The 26,466-nt window shown below is 36.8% G+C and overlaps 5 protein-coding genes across 5 annotated transcripts in view; 4 read left to right on the forward strand and 1 right to left on the reverse strand.

The window, feature by feature from the left end:
- LOC123309930 (out at first protein) overlaps nucleotides 1-8,207 on the forward strand; it is a 180,010-nt gene extending 171,803 nt beyond the window's left edge. Inside the window, exon 4 of the mRNA XM_044893239.1 lies at nucleotides 7,785-8,207. Coding sequence (XP_044749174.1) covers nucleotides 7,785-8,101 — 317 coding nt within the window. The 3' untranslated portion in view covers nucleotides 8,102-8,207. The remainder of the gene's footprint in view (nucleotides 1-7,784) is intronic.
- A 3,160-nt stretch (nucleotides 8,208-11,367) lies between these two features.
- LOC123309174 (N-acetylgalactosaminyltransferase 7) lies at nucleotides 11,368-13,929 on the forward strand. The gene is made up of 3 exons (XM_044892143.1): nucleotides 11,368-11,557; nucleotides 11,609-13,146; nucleotides 13,278-13,929. Exons 2-3 carry the CDS (start codon nucleotides 11,643-11,645, stop codon nucleotides 13,511-13,513), a joined length of 1,740 nt encoding a protein of 579 aa, XP_044748078.1. The 5' UTR covers nucleotides 11,368-11,557; nucleotides 11,609-11,642; the 3' UTR covers nucleotides 13,514-13,929.
- Nucleotides 13,930-14,133: 204 nt separating this feature from the next.
- Nucleotides 14,134-17,414, forward strand: LOC123309175 (transmembrane protein 184C). Its single transcript, XM_044892145.1, has 8 exons — nucleotides 14,134-14,560; nucleotides 14,619-14,655; nucleotides 14,847-15,049; nucleotides 15,107-15,181; nucleotides 15,314-15,520; nucleotides 15,582-15,678; nucleotides 16,009-16,180; nucleotides 16,254-17,414. Exons 1-8 carry the CDS (start codon nucleotides 14,307-14,309, stop codon nucleotides 16,427-16,429), a joined length of 1,221 nt encoding a protein of 406 aa, XP_044748080.1. The 5' UTR covers nucleotides 14,134-14,306; the 3' UTR covers nucleotides 16,430-17,414.
- A 663-nt stretch (nucleotides 17,415-18,077) lies between these two features.
- Nucleotides 18,078-25,069, forward strand: LOC123309941 (cilia- and flagella-associated protein 70-like). The gene is made up of 19 exons (XM_044893250.1): nucleotides 18,078-18,138; nucleotides 18,192-18,332; nucleotides 18,443-18,623; nucleotides 18,792-19,205; nucleotides 19,283-19,527; nucleotides 19,909-20,027; nucleotides 20,088-20,286; nucleotides 20,537-20,669; nucleotides 20,725-20,987; nucleotides 21,298-21,446; nucleotides 21,509-21,663; nucleotides 22,297-22,631; nucleotides 22,780-22,913; nucleotides 23,117-23,217; nucleotides 23,278-23,489; nucleotides 23,730-23,870; nucleotides 23,938-24,189; nucleotides 24,252-24,401; nucleotides 24,634-25,069. The coding sequence occupies exons 1-19, from the start codon at nucleotides 18,118-18,120 to the stop codon at nucleotides 24,745-24,747; spliced, it is 3,459 nt and encodes a 1,152-aa protein (XP_044749185.1). The 5' UTR covers nucleotides 18,078-18,117; the 3' UTR covers nucleotides 24,748-25,069.
- LOC123309942 lies at nucleotides 24,789-26,409 on the reverse strand. The gene is made up of 2 exons (XM_044893252.1): nucleotides 26,112-26,409; nucleotides 24,789-25,913 (listed from the first exon to the last, which is right to left on the reverse strand). The coding sequence occupies exons 1-2, from the start codon at nucleotides 26,307-26,309 to the stop codon at nucleotides 25,365-25,367; spliced, it is 747 nt and encodes a 248-aa protein (XP_044749187.1). The 5' UTR covers nucleotides 26,310-26,409; the 3' UTR covers nucleotides 24,789-25,364.
- Nucleotides 26,410-26,466: the final 57 nt, after the last annotated feature.

Raw genomic sequence — 26,466 nt, forward strand, 5'->3', positions numbered from 1 at the left:
TGTGGGGAGGCCTATGTTTGCCTATTACACTCACACACAAAGTATGGTCCTGATGACACTTAATGACTTAATTGAAAAAAATTACAAGAAACACATTTCTTGTAGTTATATGATTTTTTTGTGATCCGTATGTGCGATAATGGGCTATTAAAACCATTCCAGGAGGGTTGAACCCCTTTTCAATCTGAAGCCACTTAAGTTGTAACTGTAAATGGTAGCAACTCATTTTTTTGCTTGAAGATTTCATGCCCAGATAGGTAGCGATAGATAGTATTAGAGTGATGGTGAGATGAACATTTTGAGTACAGCAATTCTTTTTTTAGTAACCGAAAATTGGCTCATGTCTCCCTAACCCATGAGAGAGTTGACCATAAGTTTGTTGATCAGGAAAAACATTGAAAGAAAACAATTTCCAATGACCAACGATTGTCTATGTCAAGGTTTTCATCATCAAATGTATCAGCGTATGAAATATATATTTTCTATTTCAGAGTCACTCTCACTCATTTCCGAGATGTTTTTTACTTTTTTGAACCTTTGTATATTTTTTTATACTTATATCTATTATTTGATTTTCTTTTTCTGAAGCAAACTATTATCTAAGCTCAGTGCAGGAAACTTGGACCACTGATGTCTCCTGACCATAGCATGGGTCAAGTCTCCCGCACAACTTTTTAGTCTATTCAACAGATGTTTTCTTGAAACTTTTACAACTGTTATTAAAAAGGCTCCTCGTTTGTTAAACAATATTAATCAATGAAAGCAATAAAAGTAAATCAAACCACGCATCTATTAAACTTTTCAGACAAAACAATTTCTTACTTCCTTACAACAAAATTACGTTCAACCCTCTCATTTCCAAACTGCTCTGATGGCGGTCAAAATGGAGCCGCCACTAGTTGTGCCTTGTTACGAATATGTCGCGAGCTATTTACGATACCGGTAGCGCGAAATTTGAATTGAAATATTTGAGGTGGTTCAAGTCTCCTACCTGAGCAAGTCTCCCGGACTCCCCCTGCAGTTCATTATCATTCTACTGAGGGTGGAATTGACATCTCGATTACATTCTTCATGAATAATGAGAGTGAGATTGAAGTAATTTTAATTCGCGTGGTTTCTATCTATTAAACCGATAGATAATTCAAAATTATTCTGTCTGTATTATGTGAACCCACTCAACATGAACGTAACGTCTCCCGCCATTTATCACCCGTTATATTCCACCTCGAAACTCGGGATTATTAAACCATAATTTTCCGTTTCAACCTTCGGAGCCAGTAACTTCGTAGAATATTAAACACGCCGACAAACGGACAGTTTGATCGTGTTCGAAATATCACCTGACAAATCCAAGGTGTCAGTCAATTCCGGGGGTGGAAGGATATATCGAGCCGAGCTGGGGGAGAAACAATGGGGCATAAATCAGTCATAGCTATACGTTTTTCGTGAAAGCCACGCTTCGAGGAACGACACATCGGAGTATGATTTATATTTATTACTTCATTCTATCGCGTATAACTTCTAGAATAAATTCTGCTCTAGTTCGCGTCGAACTTTCCTTCGATTCTCTGCTTTTTGTCGGATTCTTCGCTAGGTAGGTCTTCTGGGAATTGATGCTCTTAGACTGAGCTTATGATTCGGCTGTAATTTAGACGTTGGAAGAACTTGACGCTCGAAGGCTTCGAATAGGTATATGAGTTTCATTTCATAATATTATCGTGATTCTCCGTAGATACACGCAAGTACCCCTCAGAAGCTCTGTGAGCTTGTACGAGTTCGGAGAACCAATTGTGTACTCTGTAGGCTTGTCTCTTACGCCTCCTCAGGTACAGCACTGTGAATTGTCCGTACCCGTATTGACTAGAAAATTTCTTCTCTAGCCCGGGATCGAACTCAGTACCTTGAGGTATACTAAGCCGATGCTTTAACAACCAAGTCACGGACGTTATAATAGCTAATGTGATAGAAGGTAGAACAAGTCAATCTGTCCTTCTGTTTAAGTTTAACTATATCGATTTAAGTAAGGCCTTCGACTCGGTGAATCGGAAAGCGCTATGAAAAATCATGGGACGCCAGTGTGTAAACAACACCGCTAGGATACAGCATAATGGCTCTAGAGACGACCATTTCTTAACCAAATCTGAAATAAAACAAGGGTGCGTGTTAGCGCCTTTACTGTTCGATATTTTCGCCATAGCTGTCTCGATAATTGCTGACATGACTGTGGCTGTAAGAGGTGTTGGAATAAAATTCAGATTTGATGGAGGCCTGTTTAACCTGAAGCGCCTCAGAGCAAAAACCCATACAAAGTTTATCAAGGAACTTCAATATGCAGACGACTGCGCACTTATCGCTAGCAGCTTAGAGGATATACAAATAGTGTTGGACACTTATAAACATATATACGAAGCTTTAGGCCTTAGACTCAATATTGACAAAACCAAAATCCTGGTAAGTCCGCCAGAAAGGCTTCAAACAGATATTAGCCTAGAGGATGAAGCTCTAGAACAGGTCGAGCAGTTCAAATACTTGTGAAGCTTCATAAATACTAGAGCTAACCTGGACTCGTAAATACACAACCGTATCAATTCGGCATCACGGGCATTCTGGAAGCTAAAGGACAGAGTGTTTCAAAATCACGACCTCAATCTGAAGACCAAGACAGCTGTTCACAAAGCACATGTCCTCCAAACGCATCTTTAGGGAAGCGAAAGCTGGACGCCCTACAGGCGACATATTAAACAGCTTGAACAAACGAAACAACGTCATCTAAGACAAATAATGCACATCAGATGGTTCCACAGAGTTTCAAATGCAAAAGTCTTACAGCGCGCGAGTTGTTTAACAATTGAGACTCAAGTAACGATGGTCCTACTCAGATGGAGCAGCCACATTCTGAGGATGCAAGACACAAGACTCCCCAAAATAGCTCTGTATGGCGAATTCACAGAGGGAGCTCGGAAACCAGGAGGCCAGTATATGCGGTTTAAGGATATACTGCATCAATCCCTGAAATCAGTTAATGCCAATCATAACTGGGAACAACTAGCGTTCGCCAGATCACAGTGGAGGTCTTTGGTCCACAGTTATAATGAAGACTCGAGAAGAATACAGCGGCGACCAGATCTGGTTGGTGACTATCCATGCCCGAAATGTGGAAGGATCTGTAGGTCACGGTTGGGTCTCTTCAGTCACAGGAGGGCACACAGTCGCAAGTAACCCTAAGAAATTATAACTTTGATCACGCCGATAGTTTTGTTTTTGAGTCTTTTTATAAATTTATTCTCGGTAACGGGATACGGCAATGAATGAATGAACTATTTTGAGAAATCTATCCCCCTTTTAAAGGTATCAGGGTTTAGCTCTGTTGTGAACACAACATATAAGAGTATGAGGAAGATTATGATGGTGGAGAATTAGGGGCTTCTATTAGAGGGATCATATATCATATATATCATATATCATTACTAAACCCGCTAAAAAGATTGTATATCTGTTCAAGATAGGCCCAGATGAAAACAGGATTTGAACACTGCCTTTATATTTGTAGCTCAGCAACCAAACACTCATTGCGACTTTTGGGTTCCATCCAAGAGTGAGCAGTACAACTGATTTACGGTCAATTTCAACGGTCAGTCTACTGGCGTTGGAATATCACTTTCCTGGGTGGACAAACAAAAAGAAAAACTTGTGGTTCTTTGGAACACATACTTGTTATGGACTAAACAACCGGTAATTTTTTCTCTGGATCTTCTTGTAGCTCCACCCAGGTATTGTAGATTTTGAGAGAGGTTGCGTTACAGTGCGATATTTATTGTCGTATTGGTATTTCTTCTGAAGATTCTCTTTCCCAATCTTCCTTTTTTCTTGTGATCGTATTGAATGTTTTTTCGATGTTGGCTTTTTCACCTTCTCCTTGAAAGATTCGCTGATAGGATGTACCTATATAATCGTATTCATAGTTAAATAAGATATACAAAGATTTCTTGTCTTCTTGACAAGCAATCTTGGTATTGACATACAACTTCTTTTCTTGTCTTGAAATTCTGAAATCTTCTTTTGAAATGATAGCGTCCGTAGCTTGGTGGTTAGAACGTCGGCTCAGTATATTGCAACAGCAAGGTACTGAGTTCGATCCCGGGCTAGGGAAGAAATTTTCTAGTCGATACGGGTACGACCACCATTCACTGTTGGGTTTAAGTTAACAGTGCTGTGCCTAAGGTGGCGTAAGGACACAGTAATAAAGCCTACACAGAACACAACTGGTTTTCCGAATTCCTACACTCTCACCAAAGCTTCTGATGGGTGCTTCGGTACCTACGGAGAATCAGGATAATATAATATATAAATCAAGACAAGATCAAGGCAAGAACCTTTGCGTGAAGTTGGAGTCGTCCACCCCCCATTCAAACAATAGCACCCTCATCCCACCTATCGTTGAAGCAAATAAGACCGTCATCACACTCCCAAGCGGATCGACCTCAAGTCATCAACCAGCTCAATTGGCATCCCAATAGAGCAACGTATCTCGGACCCTTGGCCACACCGCCCCAACCGATATTATATTATTATGACAAACCTATTCGATCTCCGATCGACGCGACCCCCTTTATCACCAAGGGGCGCGGGTGGTAGATGGAGGGACAAGGACGCAACCCGCAGATTTATTATCGGACCCGGTTTGATGGCCGTATTAATTACTGGATGCGAGGAAGGACGTGCCCCGCCGTAACTCAGCATCACGATAGATACGGCCACCTTAATGGACACTGTAATATCCGTTTGTTTAGCATAGAGCGGACGTAATAATAATGTATGTCTCGCCGGTATTCTTCATTCGAATCGTTCTACATCGGTGATGGCGTCGCCGTTATGATGCGGCGTCCCGACGCCGTTTCCGCCTTTTCGGTGATCGATAGGCGCCCATTTCGAATTTGTCCGATCGGACGATGACTACCAAATGGGTCCGAGGTTATTTGTTGGGATGCTGATTGGCCGAGCGGTTTACAAATGGGGGCTATATTCCGTTTTGAAGTGAAAACTCATCCTTTACCCCTTGGTAATCTTTCATCATCATTATTGATGACCAAATACGAGAATATATTGAAAAACTCCTACCATGGGTTTCATAAAGCTTGATCGGGGAATCAACGCCTGATTAACGAATAGACGTCAATTTGATTTCAATCGATAATTCAGTCATGATCATTCAGAAATACATTCTTCGATATATTCAGAAATAAAAAGGTTTCAGTGATTTCGTTTTAGAAATCGAGTGAGTGTCAAATCGTTGATCGGACAATCAAAGTTTTATGAAACCCGCTGTTAGCCTACTATACAGGATGATTTCTAATTGAGTGTCAATATTTATGGGGGTAGTTTTTGGGCCCATTTTAAGAAAAAAACTTTATATGAACATATGTCCTAAACGTCTTACCTTTTGAGATACAGGGTGGTAAAGTTTTCAAAAATAAATAATTTATTATCAATATCTACAATACCACTTCAAATATTTTAATGAAATTTGTCATACATGTATACTATGAATCAAGAGGCATTTTTTAATCTATCACTTTTTTCTTAATTTGCACCAGTGGCGTTCGTACGTAATTTGACCTACCTATTTTGGCAGACATTGATGGTATGCCACAGATTTTTCCTGAAATAAAAATTATTTTTGAAATTCCCAATCATTTCTTACCGAAGTTGATCACTTGACTTTTTTTAATCCGATTCACGGTTTCCGCCTAAAAAAATATATCAGTGGCGTGCCACTGACTGTCTAAATAATAACAGCCTGTATCTCAAAAGGTAAGACGTTTAGGACATATATTCATATGAAGTTTTTTCTTAAAATGGACCCAAAAATCACTCCCATAAATATTGACGTCAATTAGGAAACACCCTGTAGAACCAAACAAAATTTCAATGTCAAAATTTTTATTACTCAACATATTCTCCTCTTAATTGGATACATTTATTACAGCGAACCTGCAACGTCTCTAGACCTTACAAAAAAAATGTTTCTTCTTGCTCTGCAAGCCAGACCTCCACATCTTTTATAACCTCCTCGTTGGAAGAAAATTCACGACCTTTTAAACTTTTTTTCAGTTGAGGAAAGAGATGATAGTCGAATGGAGCCAAATCTGTTGAATAAGGAGGGTGTTCTAGTGATTCAAACCCTAAATCACGAATTTTTTGCATGGCAACATGAGGTTGTTTGGGTGCAGGGGCGTTGTCCTGCAAAAACAAAACACCTTTGGATAGCTTTCCGCGTCTTTTCTCTTTAATTTTTTCCGTAGAGTGGTCAGTAATGTCGAATAGTAATTTCCGGTTATTGTTCTACACTTATCAAAAAAATCAATCATGATTACTCCATGGCAATCCCAAAAAACTGAAGCAGGAACTTCTCCAGCAGATTTTTGGACACGAAACTTCTTAGGTCTTGGAGAACCAGAGTGTCGCCATTCCATCGATTGTTGCTTTGTTTCTGCATCGTAGAAATGTACCCAGGTCTCATCCATAGTAACAATTTGGTTTGAGAAGTCTACATCGTTTTCAAATCGAGCACAGATCGAACGCAATGCTTTTACCCTTGCACGCTTTTGGTCAACATTCAAACATTTGGGGATCAATTTAGCAGCTAATTTTCTCATGTCCAAATTGACGTGAACTATATAATGAACGCGTTCTTATGAAATATTCAGTGCTTCAGATATCCGTTTTAGCCCAATTCGACGGTCTGATAAAATCATGTGATGAACTGCATCGATATTTTCGGAGACTGACACAAAAACTGGCCTTCCCGATCGGTCATCATCTTCAATGGAAAATTCACCTCTTTTGAAGCTTGCAGTCCAATTTTTCACGATCGCATACGAAGGACATTGATCACCAAGGGTATTAAGCATATCTTCGTCAATCTGCTTACCTCTTAACCCTTTTAAATACAGGTACTTGATGATAGCTGGATACTTCAATTTTCCGATTTTCACAATTTCGTTGGACATCTTCTTTCTCTCAGTATATTTACAAAGTTTACCAACTTCCAGTTTTCGGAATGTAAATTGAAACAGAAAAAACAGCGATTTACGTTAATTCAGGAGCTTCCTCGCCTTTGAGGGTGATCAGCCGTTCAGGTACTGAACTTCAGACAACACTGCCTGGCTATAATGTAGGACTGCACCACAAAAGTTTGGGACTGTGGAGTAAAAAATCATTCAGATATAAAGGAAAGTGAACATTTGATTTCCCATAAATGAATACCCGGATATACTGCCCCCATGTGCCCAAACATCATTCCATTAATGATTATTGCGACCTTTGTTTTCAATAACCCATTTCAACGAACGCTATGAAAATTTCCCCCCCAACTTTCTACCCTTCTTTTGAATGTTTTTCGTCCAGTCTTGGGTTATATCGTAACAATAACAATAACAGTTTCACAAAACGTAGTAATGGGGACCCGAATAATCCCTTGAGCCATAAAGGCCACCAATCTGTTCAGCAACTGCCACTGAAATTCTCTCCGATTGTCTCATTGGATTATGTCATACATTTGCGGCACTATTTGAATTCGAGATATTTTCAGGCTCGCACTACATTGATCTGAATAAAAATCATGCACAGAAATTCAATATTGAAATTTGGTATGTGTCAAAAACTTCGAAGCAGATAAATTTCACGTGAAAATTACAGTGTTTTCTTCTTTTGTCGTTTTATATTATGTCACCAAATCTGTCTTATCTTCTTTCAGCGAATAATCTGCTTATCAATCGTTACAGGCATCCCAGTCACAACATTCCTGAAGGCTCTGATAAAATTACCCAGAACCAAGTACCGATCGACCAAGAAAGACGTTGAAGATAAACCAAAGGCCAACGTGGAGACTTGCACCGGATCCAAAGTCATGTGGTCGCCTTGCTACTGTCATCTCGAGATATGCATAGGTTGGTACCCCTGCAGCCTCAAATACTGCAAGGGCAAAGGTCAAACGAAAAACTCTTACGTGACCTATAGGTGCGGTATAAAAACGTGCAGAAAATGCCACTTGTTCACTTATTACGTGGAGGAAAAAGAGCAATGCATGTGGGACGAGTGACCCACGAGTAACCAATGAACTTTTTTTAATGCATCTGCCTTAATACGGAAAGATTAGGACCAAATATTATATGCATTAATCGAGAATCGAACTAAATGACTTGGGAATATTGATATTAATCGATATTTAAGGTGTATCGTTGAATAATTTGAAAGTATTTCATTTGTTCCGATGACATTAGCTTTTTTAACTTGAAATAGGGCGGGTTGGAATATTTGCTGACGTCTAAACATGGCTATTGTCCTTCATTTTCAAATCAATTTATGTTTGTCAAATATCTTTTTAACCACAAGATATATATCTCCTTGTAAATTGGTAATAAAAAAAGGATTCCCATTGAAAAAATATTCGAGGACGTCATATCTTCGTTTCTGCTTGGCAGACCTATATTAAATTCATTGTTGACCATATATAAATTTTTTGATAAAACAATTCAATTGTTTCGCCTTACTATGACTTCATCAGATGAGTTTACCTCATAGTTTGGTAGTAACACACCCTCAGCAAATATTTTCCAACCAAGACTGTTTGTCTTTTTTCGTAACATAAGCTAGTAGGTACGTATATGAAATTTAAATTAACACCAAGCAACGAAACTGATCGAACCAAATCGAACAATAAAAAAATTGGTTCTAGCAAAGAACAATTGTAAATCGTTAAGTGTACATTATAATAATTGTCAGTATTCTTGGTGATCATATGGTTCTTTCTCTTATTGCATGTATGAATCCTTGATGAACTTAGTGCAGTTTTTCAGGACCTTCACTGCGAAAAAGATATGACTATTAAAAAAGGGTCAACAAGTATAACATTACGTGCTTCATAATTCCATTACAGAAGGTATCAAAATGATGATTGAATATGATATTATAAGTACGTTATAATCTCTCTACCTCTTGTATTTTCTATACTCATTTTGTTTTTACACTTTGATTCCTATCACGTCAGATTCCTATGTATTATATTATAATATGGACTATATTTCAAGCAAATGTTATATCTAATAATGAATATGTTATGCTTTCAGCATGTACTCTCTTTAGATTATGTACAAATGTGCCTTTGTTGGTTTTTCTATTCGCTTTATTCTTATTGTTTGATCAAGCAATATTTTTCCATAGATTTAGTCAACTGATTAATCAATTGAAATTTTACCCTTTCATTAACAAACGTCTGGCATTTATAGGCTTGCTACCCGATACTCCACTCCATCAGTTTTATCTTGAATTATAAGAGATATGAAAAGTTACAGAGTAGTTCGTTTAGTAAAGTTGCCATTCAGAAAATGTAATCCAATTTTTTCCGAAAATCTCATTTTTGTCCTATTGTTTTAGACCGTAATCTCTTGAGGTAGTTTTCAAATAAATACTTCTCCTCCACAACTTATGAGTGATCTGATATTATGTGACCAATAAGGCAATAATTGGAATATATTTTCTAAGCTACTTATTGAAGGTTGTTTAATAATTTGAGTACCTGCAAGGGGCTGTCGAATATATTATATTGTGACTCTGCAAATTCAGAGGAGCTGCTGAATAATACTGCTGCAGTATTTCAAAAATTGCTTTCAGTGTAACCCTTGTTGAACCTCCTTGTAGCTATAGTAATAATAAATATAGACAGTTGAATTCAGCCAGAGTACTTAAAATAAGACTGACTCATCACATTCCACGTTCCAGACAGTAGATAATTATGAAATGAATTTAATTTCAGTATCATAATATAATTTGAGTTTCTGATATGAAACTGTTTCTAGTGAAAATACATGAAGTGGTGGTTGAACAATGTTGGTGGAAATGCGCTGATCAGAATTAGAATTATGTGGCATTTTCACAGGCTTTCCATTTTCCTTCTGATCAGTATTATAATGTTGTCAAAATGTCGATGTGCCACTTCATAGCCTGTATTTGATTTGCGAAAATCAATCAATAAGAAGTTTAGACGAGTAGGTTGTAATAAAGTGTATAGAATAATGAAATTTCATAGTTTTAATAAATGTATTTTTCAAAGAAATCCTGCGTTTCCATTCGTCCTTAATCCTCATAATCATTTTTTATTTCGAGCCCAAGTTATATTCTCTATCCTTACAAATATTGAGGCTGGATTTCCAATGGATATTTTCTTAATATCCATGGTCCTCGTACCATTCTACGATTGACGTTGTTTGAAATAAAACGTTCTGATTCTATATATGGACTGATTTATGAAGACATTTTTCAGGGTTCAAAATTCAGTTTCATAATTCCCTCGAATTCGAATGGAAAAATTTATTTCATCTCCTTTTCTTAGGAACGAAGGTTTCAATATAATTTCTGTGGAATATAGTGTCTGTAGATCATCCCTATTCTTACGTGAAATTGGACAAGGGGATATCCGAAAACTAATTTTGGACCCCATCAATTACGAATACAGAGGCAGAAGATTAAAGGAGCAAATCTTCTTAGGTGATGTCAGCATCTCACCAGTGGCGTTCCTCTGCACAATTTCCACTACCCCAGGTAAAGATGGCTTTTGAATGTTGGTAAATTTAACGTTCGAAGCTTCAAACTTATCATTCGGAAAGTTTCACGGGAAAGTATATAAGATATGATGAATTCAAAGCCATCTTCGGTATCTATCACGAAAATCAAAATACTTCAAATTTGTGCATTGAAGTCTTCACCTTCGATTAGTCATGCTCAGACTAAAAAGAACTTTGATTTGAGAGGTTTGCTTAGACGCTACCGGGATAGTGAAACGAGCATGTATAACATGCGAGGTATGAAGGATTACAAAAAATGTATGTAGTTAAATATCGACCGTAACTTTTTGTACCAATTGATAGACCTTTTGTTGCTGAAGATAATTAGATTAGGGTTTTTCTATTGTGGGCCTGAAATTGTTAAACTTCTAGAATACGATTTTTCCCATTCTATGTATTTTGGAGTCAACAACATACACTTCATTAGTATAGTAATTGTTGTTTCTGAAGTCTTATCAAAAAAATTTCTTTTTCGTACGGTAGTATATTGGATTTGGATTAATTATAAAAATGAATGAAAATTTATGTTATCCATACGTTCATTCATCTTTCATCAATTACTGCCCTACGAAAAAGGCATGTTTGCCATAACACTCCGATCACATTATTGAGTTCAGTCCAGTTTCTTTTTTGGTGTACCCTGTATGTAGCAAAGGTAGGGTACACTGAGTTGGGGGTGGGGGAACGTTCACAGATAACAGAGATCTGTAATCTGTGTTGCTCTATGTTACGTCAACGTCAACCTGTCAAAGCGAAGAAAACAATGGAATGCCAACAATCCAATCCAAAGCAAAAGTTGAAACGTCAGCTAGTAACACCGGTATCTTAAAGGATTATAACAGGAACTTAAAACAACGTAAAATCTGATATTGATTTAAATGAATTACCCTGAATATTTCAGACAAGTTAATCGCCATTCCTCAAATCCCAGCTCAGTAAGTTTCATTCAGATATGACCATTTGAAATGCTGTAACTTGTTTTCCAGATAAATACTGTTTTCATAAGAACAGTAACCAGAAATGGTCACTGCAAAGTTCAATTTCGGTAGAAGAGCTCGTATATTGAGACTTATAGCAGTCATATTGATCCTTGTACCAATTTTCTATCTGTTATCCAATTATAAACATGAGAAAGTTTTTAAGTCGTATTTGAAATCATCTCGTAAACAAGTACCAAGATTAGTTGATGGTTTTGGCAATTATGAACCTAAAACAATTGAAGACAAAGAAGGCCCTGGTGAGAAGGGCCATCCACATTACTTGAAACAGGAGCAGCAAAATGCTGCTGATCAATCTGAATCAGAATATGGTATGAACATAGCATGTTCAGATGAAATATCTTTAGATAGAACCATAAGAGATACACGCTTAGAAGAATGTAAGCACTGGGATTATCCTGATGATTTGCCAAGTACAAGTGTAATTATTGTTTTCCATAACGAAGGCTGGTCAGTATTATTAAGAACAGTCCATTCAGTAATGAATAGAACCCCTAAACATATCTTGAAGGAAATCTTGTTAGTGGATGACTTTAGCGATAAGGAAAATTTGAAAGATCAATTAGAATCTTACTTAGAACAGTTTAATGGTGTTGTAAAATTGATACGTAATACTGAAAGACAAGGGCTGATTAGGACCAGATCCAGGGGTGCTAAAGAAGCAACTGGTGAAGTCATTGTCTTTTTAGATGCTCACTGTGAAGTGAACACAAATTGGTTGCCTCCTCTCTTAGCTCCAATTTATAGAGATCGTACAGTTCTGACAGTTCCTATAATAGATGGAATTAACCACAAAAACTTCGAATATAAACCGGTTTATGGTGAAGATCGGCATTTTAGAGGAATCTTTGAATGGGGCATGCTATATAAAGAGAACGAAGTACCTGATCGTGAATTAAATAAGAGAAAACATAATAGTGAACCGTATAAAAGTCCTACTCATGCTGGAGGTCTGTTTGCCATAAATCGTGAATACTTCTTAGAACTTGGAGCATACGATTCAGGTCTTTTGGTGTGGGGTGGTGAAAATTTCGAGCTGAGTTTCAAAATATGGCAATGTGGTGGAAGTATTGAGTGGGTGCCTTGTTCAAGAGTTGGTCATGTTTATAGAAGTTTCATGCCATATAATTTTGGAAAATTGGCGCAAAAGAAAAAGGGACCTCTTATAACTATAAACTATAAGAGGGTAATTGAAACTTGGTTTGATGAGAAATATAAGGAATTTTTCTATACTAGAGAGCCCATGGCACGGTTCTTAGATATGGGTGATATATCTTCCCAATTGGAGCTGAAGGATCGTCTCAAATGCAAAAGCTTCAAGTGGTTCATGGAGGAAGTGGCTTACGATGTTCTGGAGAAATTTCCCGAGTTACCCCCTAATCTTCACTTTGGTGAACTCAGATCTGTTGCCGTTAGTAAATGTATTGATACTTTGGGGCATGGTCCTCCGGCTTTGATGGCTATTCAGCACTGCCATGGGTTTGGAAATAATCAACTAATGAGGCTGAATTCAAAGGGACAGCTAGGTAAGTCTTTGTTTTCTGGGAAATTTTGCTATGTTGTTTTCACCAAAAAATCACGATACAGCCACATCCTATGAAAAAGCACCTTTTTTTGGTCTTAAGGGAATTTAGAAATTCTATTTCTTTCAATATAGGTGTTGGTGAGAGGTGCATCGAAGCAGACGGACAAGGCATAAAACTTGTTTTCTGCAGAACTGGAACAGTGGATGGCCCCTGGCTGTATGATGAAAACACCCATACTCTTTTGCACAGGGTTCACAGAAAATGCATGGCCTTACATCCCCAAACTTCTCATCTTTCCCTTATGCCATGTGATATAAATAATGCGTACCAACAGTGGTTGTTCAAAGAAATTCGTCCCAAGTGGTGAAGTGAAGGTGATACGCCATAATGAGGTTTATATGTTATTCAGTGATCTTCAAATTATTTATTTTCAGACAGAACTCGTTTTTTTTTATATCTTATCATAGTCTATCATCACTACTTAGTCAGATTTGAATCAAATTCAGAGAATGAATTTGGTTCAACCAGACAAACAAAATTATGCTTATAGAAAGATTTATGATTTCTCCCATTATTTTCAAACTTGAAAAGTTTTTTTTAAGCTGAAAAACCTTCTGATTGTTTTTAATTTAGATATAATAAATTCATATGGAATGTTCTTATGTTAATTCTAGAAAGACGATTTTTTATACATCGATAGTTGTAAATGATTATTGTGAAATACAGTATAGATTGTTGAACTTGTTTCATTGTACTTAAAATAGTATTAAATAATATTTTATATCTCATCTTATTTATTTTCATCAGCAAATAGTCTAGCAAGAAGATCCAACCATTTTCTAGTATTTGTTGCATATGAATCATCTATTGATGAGAATGGAGAATGATCTAATCAGAGATCATATCTTATCATTATCATCCTTTGAATAATTTAAATCTCATTTCAAAATTTCAATTAGATGAGGAAAGAGTTTCTCTTTGGTTATTTTTGAGTCGTAGAGCAACAGTACAGTAGTTCTAAGTCATCCACATTTCGAAACGTCAGAATTGTTGTCAGATAGTTCGAAGATGTTTTGGTGTTGTTGATTTTGAGACGATCAAATTTGTTGACGAAATATTTTTTTCTCTGGGTATGGTGAAGGTGATTTTGAAAATGTAAAATGTGCTGCCCAAATTGTTTATTGCAATGGAGACACTGGATCAGACCTGTATTCATCCTCATATACGCTCTAGCAGCTTTTATTATCGTGCCGATATGTTTGATGCGATCTATCGAAGAAGGATTTCAGGAAAGAAATAGGGAAGTACTAATTGGAGGAATTTTTGCTTGGGTGGCAATTCCAATATCCTTGTGGGAGATCATTCTACATGTTATTCATTATACAACCCCAAAGTTGCAGAAACATATTATAAGGTAATATCAATAAATCAGTTGTTTACAATGTTGTTTACTGAAAATAATCGCTTTTTAGGATACTTTGGATGGTACCAATTTATGCAGTTAATGCCGTAAGTAATTGCACTTCAACTATAAACAAGTTATTTGTGATAACAACCTTTCCCAAAATACTTTGAGTATGTGATAAGATATACAGTTGAATTTTATGGATTTCATGTTTTTTTTTGCATAGACTTATTATTTATTTTCGAATCAGGATTTTCATTTGAATATTAAACAGGAGCCTTTCAATTTTTTCTAGTGGCTAGGATTAGTAAACCCAGAAAATTCTATTTATGTAGATAGTTTTCGGGAGTGTTATGAGGCCTTTGTTATATACAATTTCATGAGATATCTTTTGAATTATTTGAACATGGAAATGGATCTAGAGGCTAGTTTAGAAGTCAAACCTCAAGTTAAACACATTTTTCCGTTTTGCTGTTTGCCAGACTGGGAAATGGGAAGGTATTTCTTTCATGAATAATATAATTCCTAAAATTTTTCAACATGTTAATCTTTCAGAGAATTTGTTCATATTTGCAAACATGGAATTCTACAGTATACAGTTGTACGACCTGCCACCAGTATCATTGCTGTGTAAGTTTGTGAAAAATAATATTTCAATTTGAATTTTTTTCGAAGGAGTACAATTTTGGTGAATGTTTTTTCTCCATTTTTTTTGTCACATCGGCTAAGTGGAATTGAAGACTTTTTATGCAAACTTTTTAGGATTTGTCACTTGTCAGGAGTTTATGGAGGGGGTGAATTCAAAGCCGATGTAGCTTACCCGTACATATTGACTGTCAACAATATATCCCAATTTGTTGCTATGTATTGTTTGGTGATGTTTTACAAAGCCAATATTCATGAATTGCGACCCATGAGGCCTTTTCCTAAATTCTTGTGCATCAAAGCAGTGGTGTTCCTCACGTTTTTGTAAGTGGAAATATGAATTCTTCTGGTGAATTTTATAGGTGAATACTGACTTTGATTTCAGCCAAGGTGTGGTGATAGATTTCTTGGTCTATCAGAGGATAATCAGAACCAATTCTGACACCCATGAGGCAGAACACAGTTTATCGACAAGATTACAGGTAAGAATATAGTTTTTATCACACACTAAATTAGTCTGATGATCTTATTTGACGATTCATTGGAACCAAGTGAGAACGATTGGTTTTTTTTGTTGATTAAGAAAAGTTGTGAGTTTCTTCTGAAAATGTTAACAGTACAAGTCGGCAAAATGTAGCACAATTGTTTATAATAATTTCTGATAAAGAGAAACGAAAGTGTTAGGCTACTTTTTTTCCATTTTTGAAGAGAAGAATCAAAAGTGCTGGAAGTGGGGTAAATTACACGTAGGTGGGCCACCTATACCCAAATGAATCTAGGGGAAGAAAAATCAATATCATACTTTCTTCCAGGATTTTTTGTTATGCATCGAAATGTGTATGGCTGCCATCGCCCATCATTATGCTTTCTCTTATGAGCCTTACGTTGTACCTGGAAGTAAACAGTCCTGCTGTCAAGCCTTTTTGGCCATGTGGGATGTTTCAGACGTACAGAGTGATATTCAAGAGCATTTGGGAATAGTTGGTAAGTGCTGTTGTTCATAGTTCTTCATGCGTTAGTCGCATGATGAATGGCATATTATGCTACATTATTTCAGGGAGCTCTATAAGCCGCAGGATACGAGGTAGAAATATGTATACTGTTCCAAGAGGAAGTGATTTAGAATCTCCAAATTTGATGTGTACAAGTGCTCCTGGCGGTTTGTACCAGAGTGAATGCGACGGTTTTGTTATTAACTATGCCACTTCAGCACCTGAGCAAAAACCTCAATAGTGATACATTAACAATTGAAATGTTTACATTGATATGTATTTATTTGAAAAAACACACGATGTTTATGGTTCCTGCGATCGTAGGTTTAGTGTTGTATTGATAATTTTCGTCTTTTATATATTTTTAAGATTTTCTTATGCTTATCTCTAGTCAAATTATCTTAAGAGAATATATGCTTTGAATAAATCTGTTTTTAAAGAATTACATCGTTGGAATAGATTATTTTCTAGAATTTTGGTGCTGCCAGTGATATAAGTTTCGATTTTCAACCGCGGGAAAATTTTCGTAATTCGTGGTAGATCTGTCTACATTAGCCTCTGTTCTTTCTGATTCTCAAACATTCCTAAATCTGGAGATATCGTCAATATTTGGTATTGAAAAATGAAGCTTAATCAAAAATTAGGTCTCGATCTTGAAATTTACTCCTACTCTTGTCTTAATTCGATTAAAATTCAGGATGATCTCATTCATGTTATATTTATTATGATTAATAAAAGGAGCCATAGACATCTTGTGTGAAAATTTTCAAAAAAGTTCTTCGAATTACCGTTGAAATAACTCAGATATTCACATATCCGAGTAGGTATTTCAAAATGTTTGTTTTGAATTTTTTGACCGCGCCATCATCCAGATCGAAGCCGTTTTATGGATGCCTATCTGTATAATAATGAGATATCGAATATGAATGTTATTTGTGATGTTTGAAAGGGTGAAGAAGAAGGTGGGGTTTGACTAGGAAAAACTTTTTTTCACACTTTGATCAATCGAATCTATCATATTGAACGTTTGGTTGAGACTACTCTGAACTGTGATTCAATACCAATCATAATTTGAAAATGAAAATTTATTTATGTGTAATGTTAATGATAGATCTATTTTTTTGGAATCATGATAAATGTAATTCCGCCTTGTATTTTTTCTGGTTGGATGTATAAAATTTGATGTACTCATATTCAGTATGGGAAATACATGATAAAACATAAAACTTTTTTTTGTTTTTGCGATGCTAGGGTAATAACTAAAATGGATCTACACGACCCTTGAAAATGAATATTGTTCCTTTCCACCCTTAACTGTTGATACTACTAACTCTGAGTCTTGTCAAAGGAGGTTCTCTTATGGTAGCTCAGTGGTACAGCATTTGAACGGCAATCAATTCTGGGTTCGAGCCCCGCTGGTGAAGGTACTTTTTCAGAATTTAAGGATAGTCTTTTCGCTACTAATTCTTCATAACTTATATTTTTCATCTGCCATCGGTTTATGTGATGATCGCGGGTATAATACGGCAATTTCACGGAGCCAGTCCAGTCCTGAGCATAATGATCAGCGGATTCTGCTGAAATGAGAGCTAGAAATTTGTGACTAGAAGGATCCACGCTGGTGTGACTGAAATACAGGGAGGACTGTGAATCAATGGAGTGTGGAGAGAGAGAAAGCTTAGCGGCACTTGAAGCTCTGCGGCATAGAGTCTACAAGCGTTAGTGCGGTCGTATCGAACCCTTCTAGATGTCTGAAGCTCCACTGTATACCGGTGAGATGCAGCTGTTAGAAATTCACCGTTTCAGGAGCATTAAATAATCGAATAGTCGGATATCATATATCTGTGAACAAAAGGCCAACTCATAGCAAACTTCAGACTTGATAGATAAACATATCTGCCAAAGATGTCAAATAGTTTTACTTAAAAAATGTCCAAGGATAAAAAGAATGTAAGAGAAATAAAAAGTTGGCATAGTATCCTGCTAAGTATGTGTTATTTCAGAAAGCTAGTACCGCTGTGAATGAATTTAGAGTTTCTCAAACTAATAGTGAACTAATAGAAAAACCCAAAATCGAGGAAGAGTTTGAGAAACCTAAGGATGGTCGTGCGATAGAAATTATTCTGGATGTAATTGAGAATGTGGTGAGTAATCCAGTGTGATTTGTCAGCGCAACGTATACAAAACTTCTTTATCGAATAACGTGTTTCAGTTTGTTTTATGTAGGTACTCTAAAAAGCTCCAATTTTTTCAGAAAGCATTCCACCAAGTTTGCTACGTGCATGTGAAAAGTGAATACAACGGAAAGGTAGTAGACGTTTCTGAAAAAACTCTCATAATCGATGAGAAAGTCAAGTTGAATTGGTGCTTTTACATAGACGTTGATGTTCTATGTGATAAGGATCTGGATGACCTAGTATCGAAACCATTAATATGTAAGATTTTATTAATCGATAGTCAGTTTGGTTAACCTTAGTTAGGTTTGAATCATTGAATCATTGATCCTTTCAAATCAAAGCCTCAAACCAGAAATTCGCAGTTATTGAAAAAAATAAATAAAATAAATTAATCAAAATCATTTATCGATGTGTCTTCGCCGCAAGTTACAATATACCAAACCCCCGGAGACTTCGACCCAGAGTTCTTCAACCAGATGCACCTGTTCGAAGAGATAGGCCACGATTCCAAATCGTCTTTCGATAGCGCCATCAGCGTCTACGAACTGTTCACCGGAGAGGTGGTTGAGGACAAGGAAACGGTGAAGGAGTTCTCCAAAACCAAGAAGACGAGGCGTATCTCCGAGGAGCACAGCGCCGAGAGGCTGGTTTCTAAGGAAGACCTCAGTTCAACGCCGAAGGAAAAATCTAAGTCGAAGAAATCCGACAAGTCTTCCACGAAATCTAAGAAGATTGAGGACCCGGACGCGGCTCCTTCCCCATCTAAACTCTCGCAGAAGATGGAAGAAAATTCGGTTGTGATTGGTATGGGGACCATGGATATGCTACCCCTGATTCTAGGTAGGTTCGAATATGCTTGGTCCAGTTTTTGCTGTTATAACTTCACAAAAAAGTAACTAATACTTGATTTCTCTCAGGTAATCAAAAATTCGATGCTTCTGTTGATCTCAAGCCTCTAGTCTCGTACGATGACGATAGAATGATGACCTTCAGAAACATTCCGAAGATGTGTGTTACAGTGCTCATAGACAAGCCAATTGAATTTCCGATGAAACCCACCATTCTCGGCTTCACTGTTGAAAGTATCTTCAATATACCACAGGCTATGTCTTCGCCGGAAATGGAATGTAGGATTTGCGCCTGGGTACCTTTCACGGATAATGTATGACACTATTATTCATCTTGAGATACTAAAAACAGATCAAAACTGCGTAGAAGAGGTGACGCAAAAAAAAAACACCTGGGAGGGAGCTTTTATCCACTGGCTAGCCTCTGATTTGTCTTAAACCTCAAATGAAAGAGACTGTGGTGTGTTGAGTGAGCCAGAGGGATGATCAAGAAATCTCCAAATCAATGAAATATCGAACAAATCGAACACTTCCAACGGCAACTAAAATTCACTACTTTAAGTAACTTTTGCTTCACCTCTTTTGCACTTTAATGGGCATCCTCTGAACACTGCATCCTTTACTGAATGCGGCAGCTAGTCTTCGGTTTACCAGAAGAATCCCAGAGCTCATACCTAATGAACATTTACTTTCAGTTCGATATGAAACAGATTTTTGGAAATTCGGTTTTTATATCTGAAGATATTGAGTACCAAATGAAAGCATGGCCTAACATTCCTGTCATTGGGGATAATGTAAACGCTACCAAATATAGGTGAGCTTCTAGTGCGCCTGCTTCGCATACGGTTTCTCAAAAATGGTCTCGTCGTTTCAGGATCAGACGAGAGTTCGACAACGTGAGATATAACTCGTCGAAAAGCATCAGTTCGGTAATAAAAAAGAACAATCCAAAACTTGTTTATAATTACATAAGAAGGAATATAATGACGGATCTGAACAAAACAGTCCTGCATAATTATCTGCTGAGATACAGATACATACTGTTGGAAATTTATCTGGCCGAGAAGGATGTGGTGAGATAATTGACTGACAATAATGTTTTTATTTTATGCATATACAGTAGGTACCTTTTTCCATGTTTTACATATCCGAACTTGAGAAATTTCATTCAGTTTGGACTACTTTGATAGTATGTGATTTCTTAAACTGTTAATCTGGGCCCATAACCTGTTAGGCAGTTAAAAGGCAACGTTGATTGTCCACTGTCTGCCGCTTAGAGTGGCTTGAAAATTCAGCATTTCACGAATAATTCCACTATTTCAGCTTCCTCCTTTAGATGCAGATGAAGGTCCTAAGAGGTCATCTACCAAAGTAGAAACGAAAAAGAAGGGGAAATCTTCGGGTTTCCTCCATCTCATGGCACTAGTAGACATTTCCTCCTTGGTGTATCCTGGCGGTAACTACTCGAATTAGCCTTGAATTGATGAGTATCACAGTATTTTTACTCTCAGTTACCAGTACAAGGGTAGCCTGTCAATTATCGACGTATCATGAGAAAGAAGTTCTCAGAGCCACTGGCATACAAGACTCCTTTTTCTTGCCCAAGCCAAAATCGACCGAGAATCTACATCAGGTTAGCGACAAATCTCTCAAGAAGGTTGAACACGAGAAGGATAAGGGCCTCAAGAGAAAACAGGATGCGTCGAACACATCAATATCCACCAAAAAGGGGGGTAACAAAACTGATCGTTCTACGGACGATAATTTGAAGAATGTAAGAGTCGAAATTGTTTTGTTATTGTAGAATCTTCCCTAAGGCTATTCTAAATGGATCTCCGAACCTCTACAGCAGAGAAAAAAATCATTTTTTTCTATTTCTCGTTATGTCTGATCTGAATCGTCAAACGTGCTTATATTTTTTAACAAATTTCCTGATTAGCCCTTTCTTCTTGGAATTAAGTCCATCGAGTCTGTTTTTTCATCCCTTTTTCTCTCATATTTGTCGAATAATTATTTAGAGATTGAAGAATAGCCTGAAATACTTTATGAGTAGATACCTCAGGGAATTTAGGTATTGCTTTCAGACTCTACCATTGCCACCAACTCCCGAAGTGGAAGAAGAACCCAGTATGAAGATTTTCAACGAGAACGGAGATCCAACAATAATAATAATAGAAATTGAAATAGCTGAACCACTTGTGAAAGCCAGACCAGCTGAAGATTTAATCACAAGGTGGGTGAAACCGACTGAATTTTTTTCTATAATTCAGAACCATCGGAATTTTTTATCCGTAGTCTGAAGGAACTGATTCCCGTAAAACCCATCCTCCCTAAAACCGCCCTTAGTATCAAGGTGGTGGAGGAGAATTATAAGCAAGTGATACAAGATATGGGTTTGAATTTGAACGAGCACTTCACCAAATACATTCAGGAGAAGAAAATTTGTCACTGTGAGAAAAATATATATATATATATACAGGGTGTGCGAGTTATCCCAGAGCAAATTTCACAGAGTGATTCTACAGGCAACAACAAAATTCCAACAACTTCTGTTGTTGAGTTACTCATGTTCAATAACTTGTAACATTTCACCGTTCTCTCACTCAAAACAAGATGAATTTGTTTCAAATTGCCTGAAGAATAACTCTGTGAAATTTGCCCAGAGGTACCATTCTTACAATTCTACTGTACGTGAGTTTGTAACTGGACTCCTCCTACTCAGTCGGTCCGATTTTGATGAAATTTTGTTTGTGGATTTATGTGAGGCCCCGGATTGTTTAGATTCATAACTGAGCCCGGTAGGTGGCGTTACAGTCGAGTTATACAACTTTCTACATCTGGGACGGAATTTTGTGAGGGTGAAACAGTTGGAACGTTGACATTTTCTTGATGGGGTCTAGTTATTGGATTGAATCTGATGGGCCTGGGATAATTTCAATGAAATTTTATGTAAGGATTCGAGTAGGACCTCAGATGGTTCAGATACACAACTGGACCCTCTATGTGGCTTTGAAGTCGAGTTATAGCTCAGGAGTGATATAGGTCCCCTTCATTCTGATCTCTGGTCGATAATACCGTTCCAGGTTCTTCCCAGGCCGACTTTTTGACATACCTACGTCGCATAGGCGTCTACCAAAAATACATAATCACCCTCAGGAAAGCGATAGCGGTGTTGATCAGCAAGAAATACGACGTTTTGGATTTCGCGTTCAGAAGAAGCAGCAAGAAACACCAGGACCTCATAGGAAAATTCTTCGTTTACTTGGTCTCTCGAATGAATACGATTCTGAACAAGCAGAATTGCGCCATAACCGCGCGCTTCATGGAGGGCCTTTCTTCCATGGACGCAACGCTTTTCTACGCCAAAGAATCCTGCGAGTTGAAGCGGTACACTTGTGCAGAGAAATATTTCATGGAGGTAAGGACATAGGGAGTTCATTAACTTGAAGCTTTATATAAGGCTAATCGGAAGAACTAGACTTCTTTAAACAGACCTATCCATCGCGCGTTATATTGGATTCAATTCAACGAACAAAAAAATAGTTCTTTGGTAAAATTCTTTCCAGCGACTATGTCTTCAAGAAGACAATCCTGATGTTTGGTTCGACTACGCTCTATTCCAGATTGAAATGGACAGTCCAGAACTTGCATTCGAATATTTGAAAGAGGCTCTATCGAAAAGACTGGATCATACAAACAGGTATACATACTCATATTGAAATATACTATACTTATAGATATATAAATATAGATCATACTTCAAAGATGGTGGACCTTTATTGAATTCAACTCTGTTTAAAAGATCCACATATGTGTAGTGTCACAGATATATCAATTGCGTCATCTCGAATGCTGAACTCTGTTGATTTTTTGGTAATTTCAGTAACGATGAGTCGTTTTCAGCTTAGTATTGTACGGTATTCTTCTAACGGAGAAGGGAAAAATGTCTGATGCTGAAACATGCTTCATGACCGTCCTAGTTCATCGACCAAGATGGGTTGAAGGTAAAAAGCAATGAAAATAAATCGATTTTTTTCATCACGAATGTAATACGGATTATCTAGGATGGGGAATATTATTCCTGTTCTATCAGAAGAATAAAAACGCTGGAGGAATGGCTTTCGCAGAAGATATGGCGAGGCAATATTTAAACGACGAGAGAACTGAGCAAGATTATTTCATGAAGAATGACGAACTGATTTGGACTTCAGAAATATTACCCCGAACTGTCTTCTTCAAAACGGCAGTGGTACTTTTGAAACTGCGCATGTATTATGTAAGTTATATTTCGACCGAAGAACAGTGCCTACTTTCGAGAGTGTAGCTAAATATATTTTGTATAAAAAAAGATGGAAGCTCAAAATGGCGGACGGGTTTGTGGTTAAGATATTCCGGAATGGATATAACAAAATTGTAGATTACGTTCATTACTGAAATAACGAACCAAAAACGTTACGCTGCATCAAAATTCTTCAGCTGAATTCTACACCTAAGACCTATTTCATCTCCTTTATAGTGGGTCGAGGATGCTTTAGCGTTCGAAATAGCATCACATCCTGGCAAGGTGAATTACCTGTTAGCTGTAATATGCTTCTTTCAAGAAAATTACGACCACGCTTTGGACCATCTGAAAGAAGCCAAATTGATTGAAGGATGGGTAAAAATACACGTGTTTCAACACGTTACTCCATTGGAGTAGTGGTAGTAATTGTGGCCCTTTTTAGAATTATGCTGTAGTTGCACTGACTGGCCACTGCTTAGTGTGGAAACATGAGTACGAAGCAGCAAGAGAAGAGTTCTTCTACGTCTTGAACGCTTTCGATAGACCGGACGACATACATATGTTGTATATAGATACCGCCAAAGTTTTGAGTATTTTGGGCAAAGAACAAGAAGCCAGACAAATTATGCTACTCGCGTGTAAAAGCAACCCAACCCCATATACCTGGACAATTGCTGGTACATTTTTCTACAACGTAAGTAAAGAAAGTTGCTTTAAAAAATATGTTTTTCATGTATTTTCATGAACTCTGCGCAGGAAAATGATTTTTTGAGTGCTGAAGAATGTTTTACCGAAGCCAACATCTGCAACAACCGTATTCCTCAAGTTTGGGCATTTCTCACCCTAATCAATTTGAAACTGGATAGAGAAACTGAAGCGGAACTTTGTTATCAACAGGCAATGAAGGTACTGACGTTTTTGGTTTATGTTAGATGATTAATCTTCAGACTAACAGTGTTCATTTGAATTTTTCATTTCCTGCATATATCAGAAATGTGTTAGAAGAATTTAATTTGATCTTGACAAAAAGTTAGTTGAAAAAATGGGTTTAAACTAAAAAAAATTCGTCTAATTTTTTTTTGCATTAACAAATCAATGGCAACTTATATCAATCATTTGTGTTTTCGTCTTTTTCCAGAATGAGCTTGATGATGCATCACTCATATTTGCTATAGCGGAAGAAATTGCCAGTTTTCAAAAACGAAATTATGAATGTGATGCCCAGTTTACAATAGGGCAGGAAATGTTTTGAACTTGATATTTATAATTGTTAGTTTACGAAAAATAAATGAATTCATGTAAAGTATGTTTATTTTGTATATTTGGATCACAATAAATTTCATTAAAAATAATTACTGATCAAAAGAGAACTACAACAATTTTGAATAACTTACAAAAATACAAATACTTCAGTTAAAGCTATATAGTCGTAAAAACTTGAATAAATAATAACAAATATTAGAATTTTGTAATATGCTTAACAAGATTAAAATTAAATGTACGAAAATATACTTCGTGATATTTTTTTGATTATCCATAGAAGGGCATTTTGAAATCATTATGTGGGATACTTCAGTAGTTCCAAAAAATTTTCATGCAGTCTTCTTCTACTTTCTTCAAAACATTCTCGAAGATATTATAGAAGCCAAGATAAAAAAAAATACCTTTTTGCAACATCGACTGATGTTGAATTCTTGATGAAATAAAAACTTTAGATAGTTCACAGCACCATCATTTACGTCATAAAATTTCTGCATATAATAATATTTAACATATCCTGCTAAAAGTTTAGATTTCCACCTAATAATTCCTACCTGCCTTCATGACCACTTCTAAGTCACCAAATATAAAATCTTACAGCCTAGTGCCTCAATTATCAGTATTGCTTGACGTGTTCTGGTTACTTTCAAGCTCCTCATTTCTGATAGATTTCTCAAGGGATCCTCTATTCTTTTTATTGAAAGATTTGCCGTGATCTCCACTCAGCGATTTAAATTTATCCCTATTTCTTTCCTTCGAGTTTGCCTGTGATGCAGTTTTTTCTTTGTTTTCAGAATGGTTCAAAATATTTCTACAATGTTTTAGGTCGCACTTGATAGTGGTCAGAGACACACTCTCATCCAAAATACATTTACGTTCTCCAGAATCTGCCTGCAGCTCAATCTTGATATTTGTGGGGTTTTGGAGATCAAAATATTCTTTTCTTTTTCCTTTGAAGCTTTTATTGAATTTTTTAGGCGGGCTCTTCTCTTTGACTTCAGTATCATTATATCCTTGAAGGTTGTAATCATAATTTTTAGTGGTTCCAGAAGTGAAAGATTTGGATCTACGTAATGGTGTTCTTTCTTCTACAAATCTAACCTTCCTTGAAATTTGAGACTGTTCATTTGACAGGTTTGTAGGGGGGGACTGATTATTCTAAAAGAATTTAGTACTTGTTAGTGGAATAAATATAATCACGATACATGTCTGAATGAATCGTTGCTAATGAACTTAAAGGACAAAGTAAATATTGTAGAGTGGTCGAAGCATACTGCATGGCCCAACTCGAATTTCGGAATATGAATGAATGAAAAAATTAGGAACGATTGTAGAATCTGTGAATGAATCAGCTACCTGTTCATGTTCTTTTTCCAATTTTTTCCTTTCAAGTATCTCTCTCAAATCCTTTTGAATGCCTATCTGCGCCAACTTATTTTTATAATGATTTGTAGTAGTTGATGAGAATGTTCGATTGCGTTCATGGTACTGAGAGGAATTTATTTTCTTTTCATTTTCATTCCTGCGAGGAGCTGAAGCTGAAGCACTGGCCATTATTTCAGTAACTGATGGACTTATTTTAGAAGCATGACGTAGACACTACCTTTTTTTTCACTTTTACTATTTTGGTAACAAGTTATAGGTTATAAAATCTGTCACAATCAGCTGATATATGAACCAAAGAGTACATTATTCTCTGCTAAGTGCAGTT

This window comes from Coccinella septempunctata, chromosome 3 (assembly GCF_907165205.1).
Source record: "Coccinella septempunctata chromosome 3, icCocSept1.1, whole genome shotgun sequence".
NCBI classification, from domain to species: Eukaryota; Metazoa; Arthropoda; class Insecta; order Coleoptera; family Coccinellidae; genus Coccinella; species Coccinella septempunctata.

Bases quoted from the DNA above. Each gene is read 5' to 3' on its own strand.
- LOC123309941 (XM_044893250.1), top strand. From the start codon at position 18,118: ATGTCCAAGGATAAAAAGAAT. The intron at 18,139-18,191 runs GTAAGAGAAATA...GTGTTATTTCAG, and splicing joins TGTCCAAGGATAAAAAGAAT to AAAGCTAGTACCGCTGTGAA. The intron at 20,988-21,297 runs GTAAGAGTCGAA...TATTGCTTTCAG, and splicing joins CGGACGATAATTTGAAGAAT to ACTCTACCATTGCCACCAAC.
- LOC123309942 (XM_044893252.1), bottom strand. From the start codon at position 26,309: ATGGCCAGTGCTTCAGCTTCAGCTCCTCGCAGGAATGAAAATGAAAAG. The intron at 25,914-26,111 runs GTAGCTGATTCA...AAATTCTTTTAG, and splicing joins TGGAAAAAGAACATGAACAG to AATAATCAGTCCCCCCCTAC.
- LOC123309174 (XM_044892143.1), top strand. From the start codon at position 11,643: ATGGTCACTGCAAAGTTCAATTTCGGTAGAAGAGCTCGTATATTGAGA. The intron at 13,147-13,277 runs GTAAGTCTTTGT...CTTTCAATATAG, and splicing joins GAATTCAAAGGGACAGCTAG to GTGTTGGTGAGAGGTGCATC.
- LOC123309175 (XM_044892145.1), top strand. From the start codon at position 14,307: ATGTGCTGCCCAAATTGTTTATTGCAATGGAGACACTGGATCAGACCT. The intron at 15,182-15,313 runs GTAAGTTTGTGA...CAAACTTTTTAG, and splicing joins GCCACCAGTATCATTGCTGT to GATTTGTCACTTGTCAGGAG. The intron at 15,521-15,581 runs GTAAGTGGAAAT...CTTTGATTTCAG, and splicing joins GTGGTGTTCCTCACGTTTTT to CCAAGGTGTGGTGATAGATT.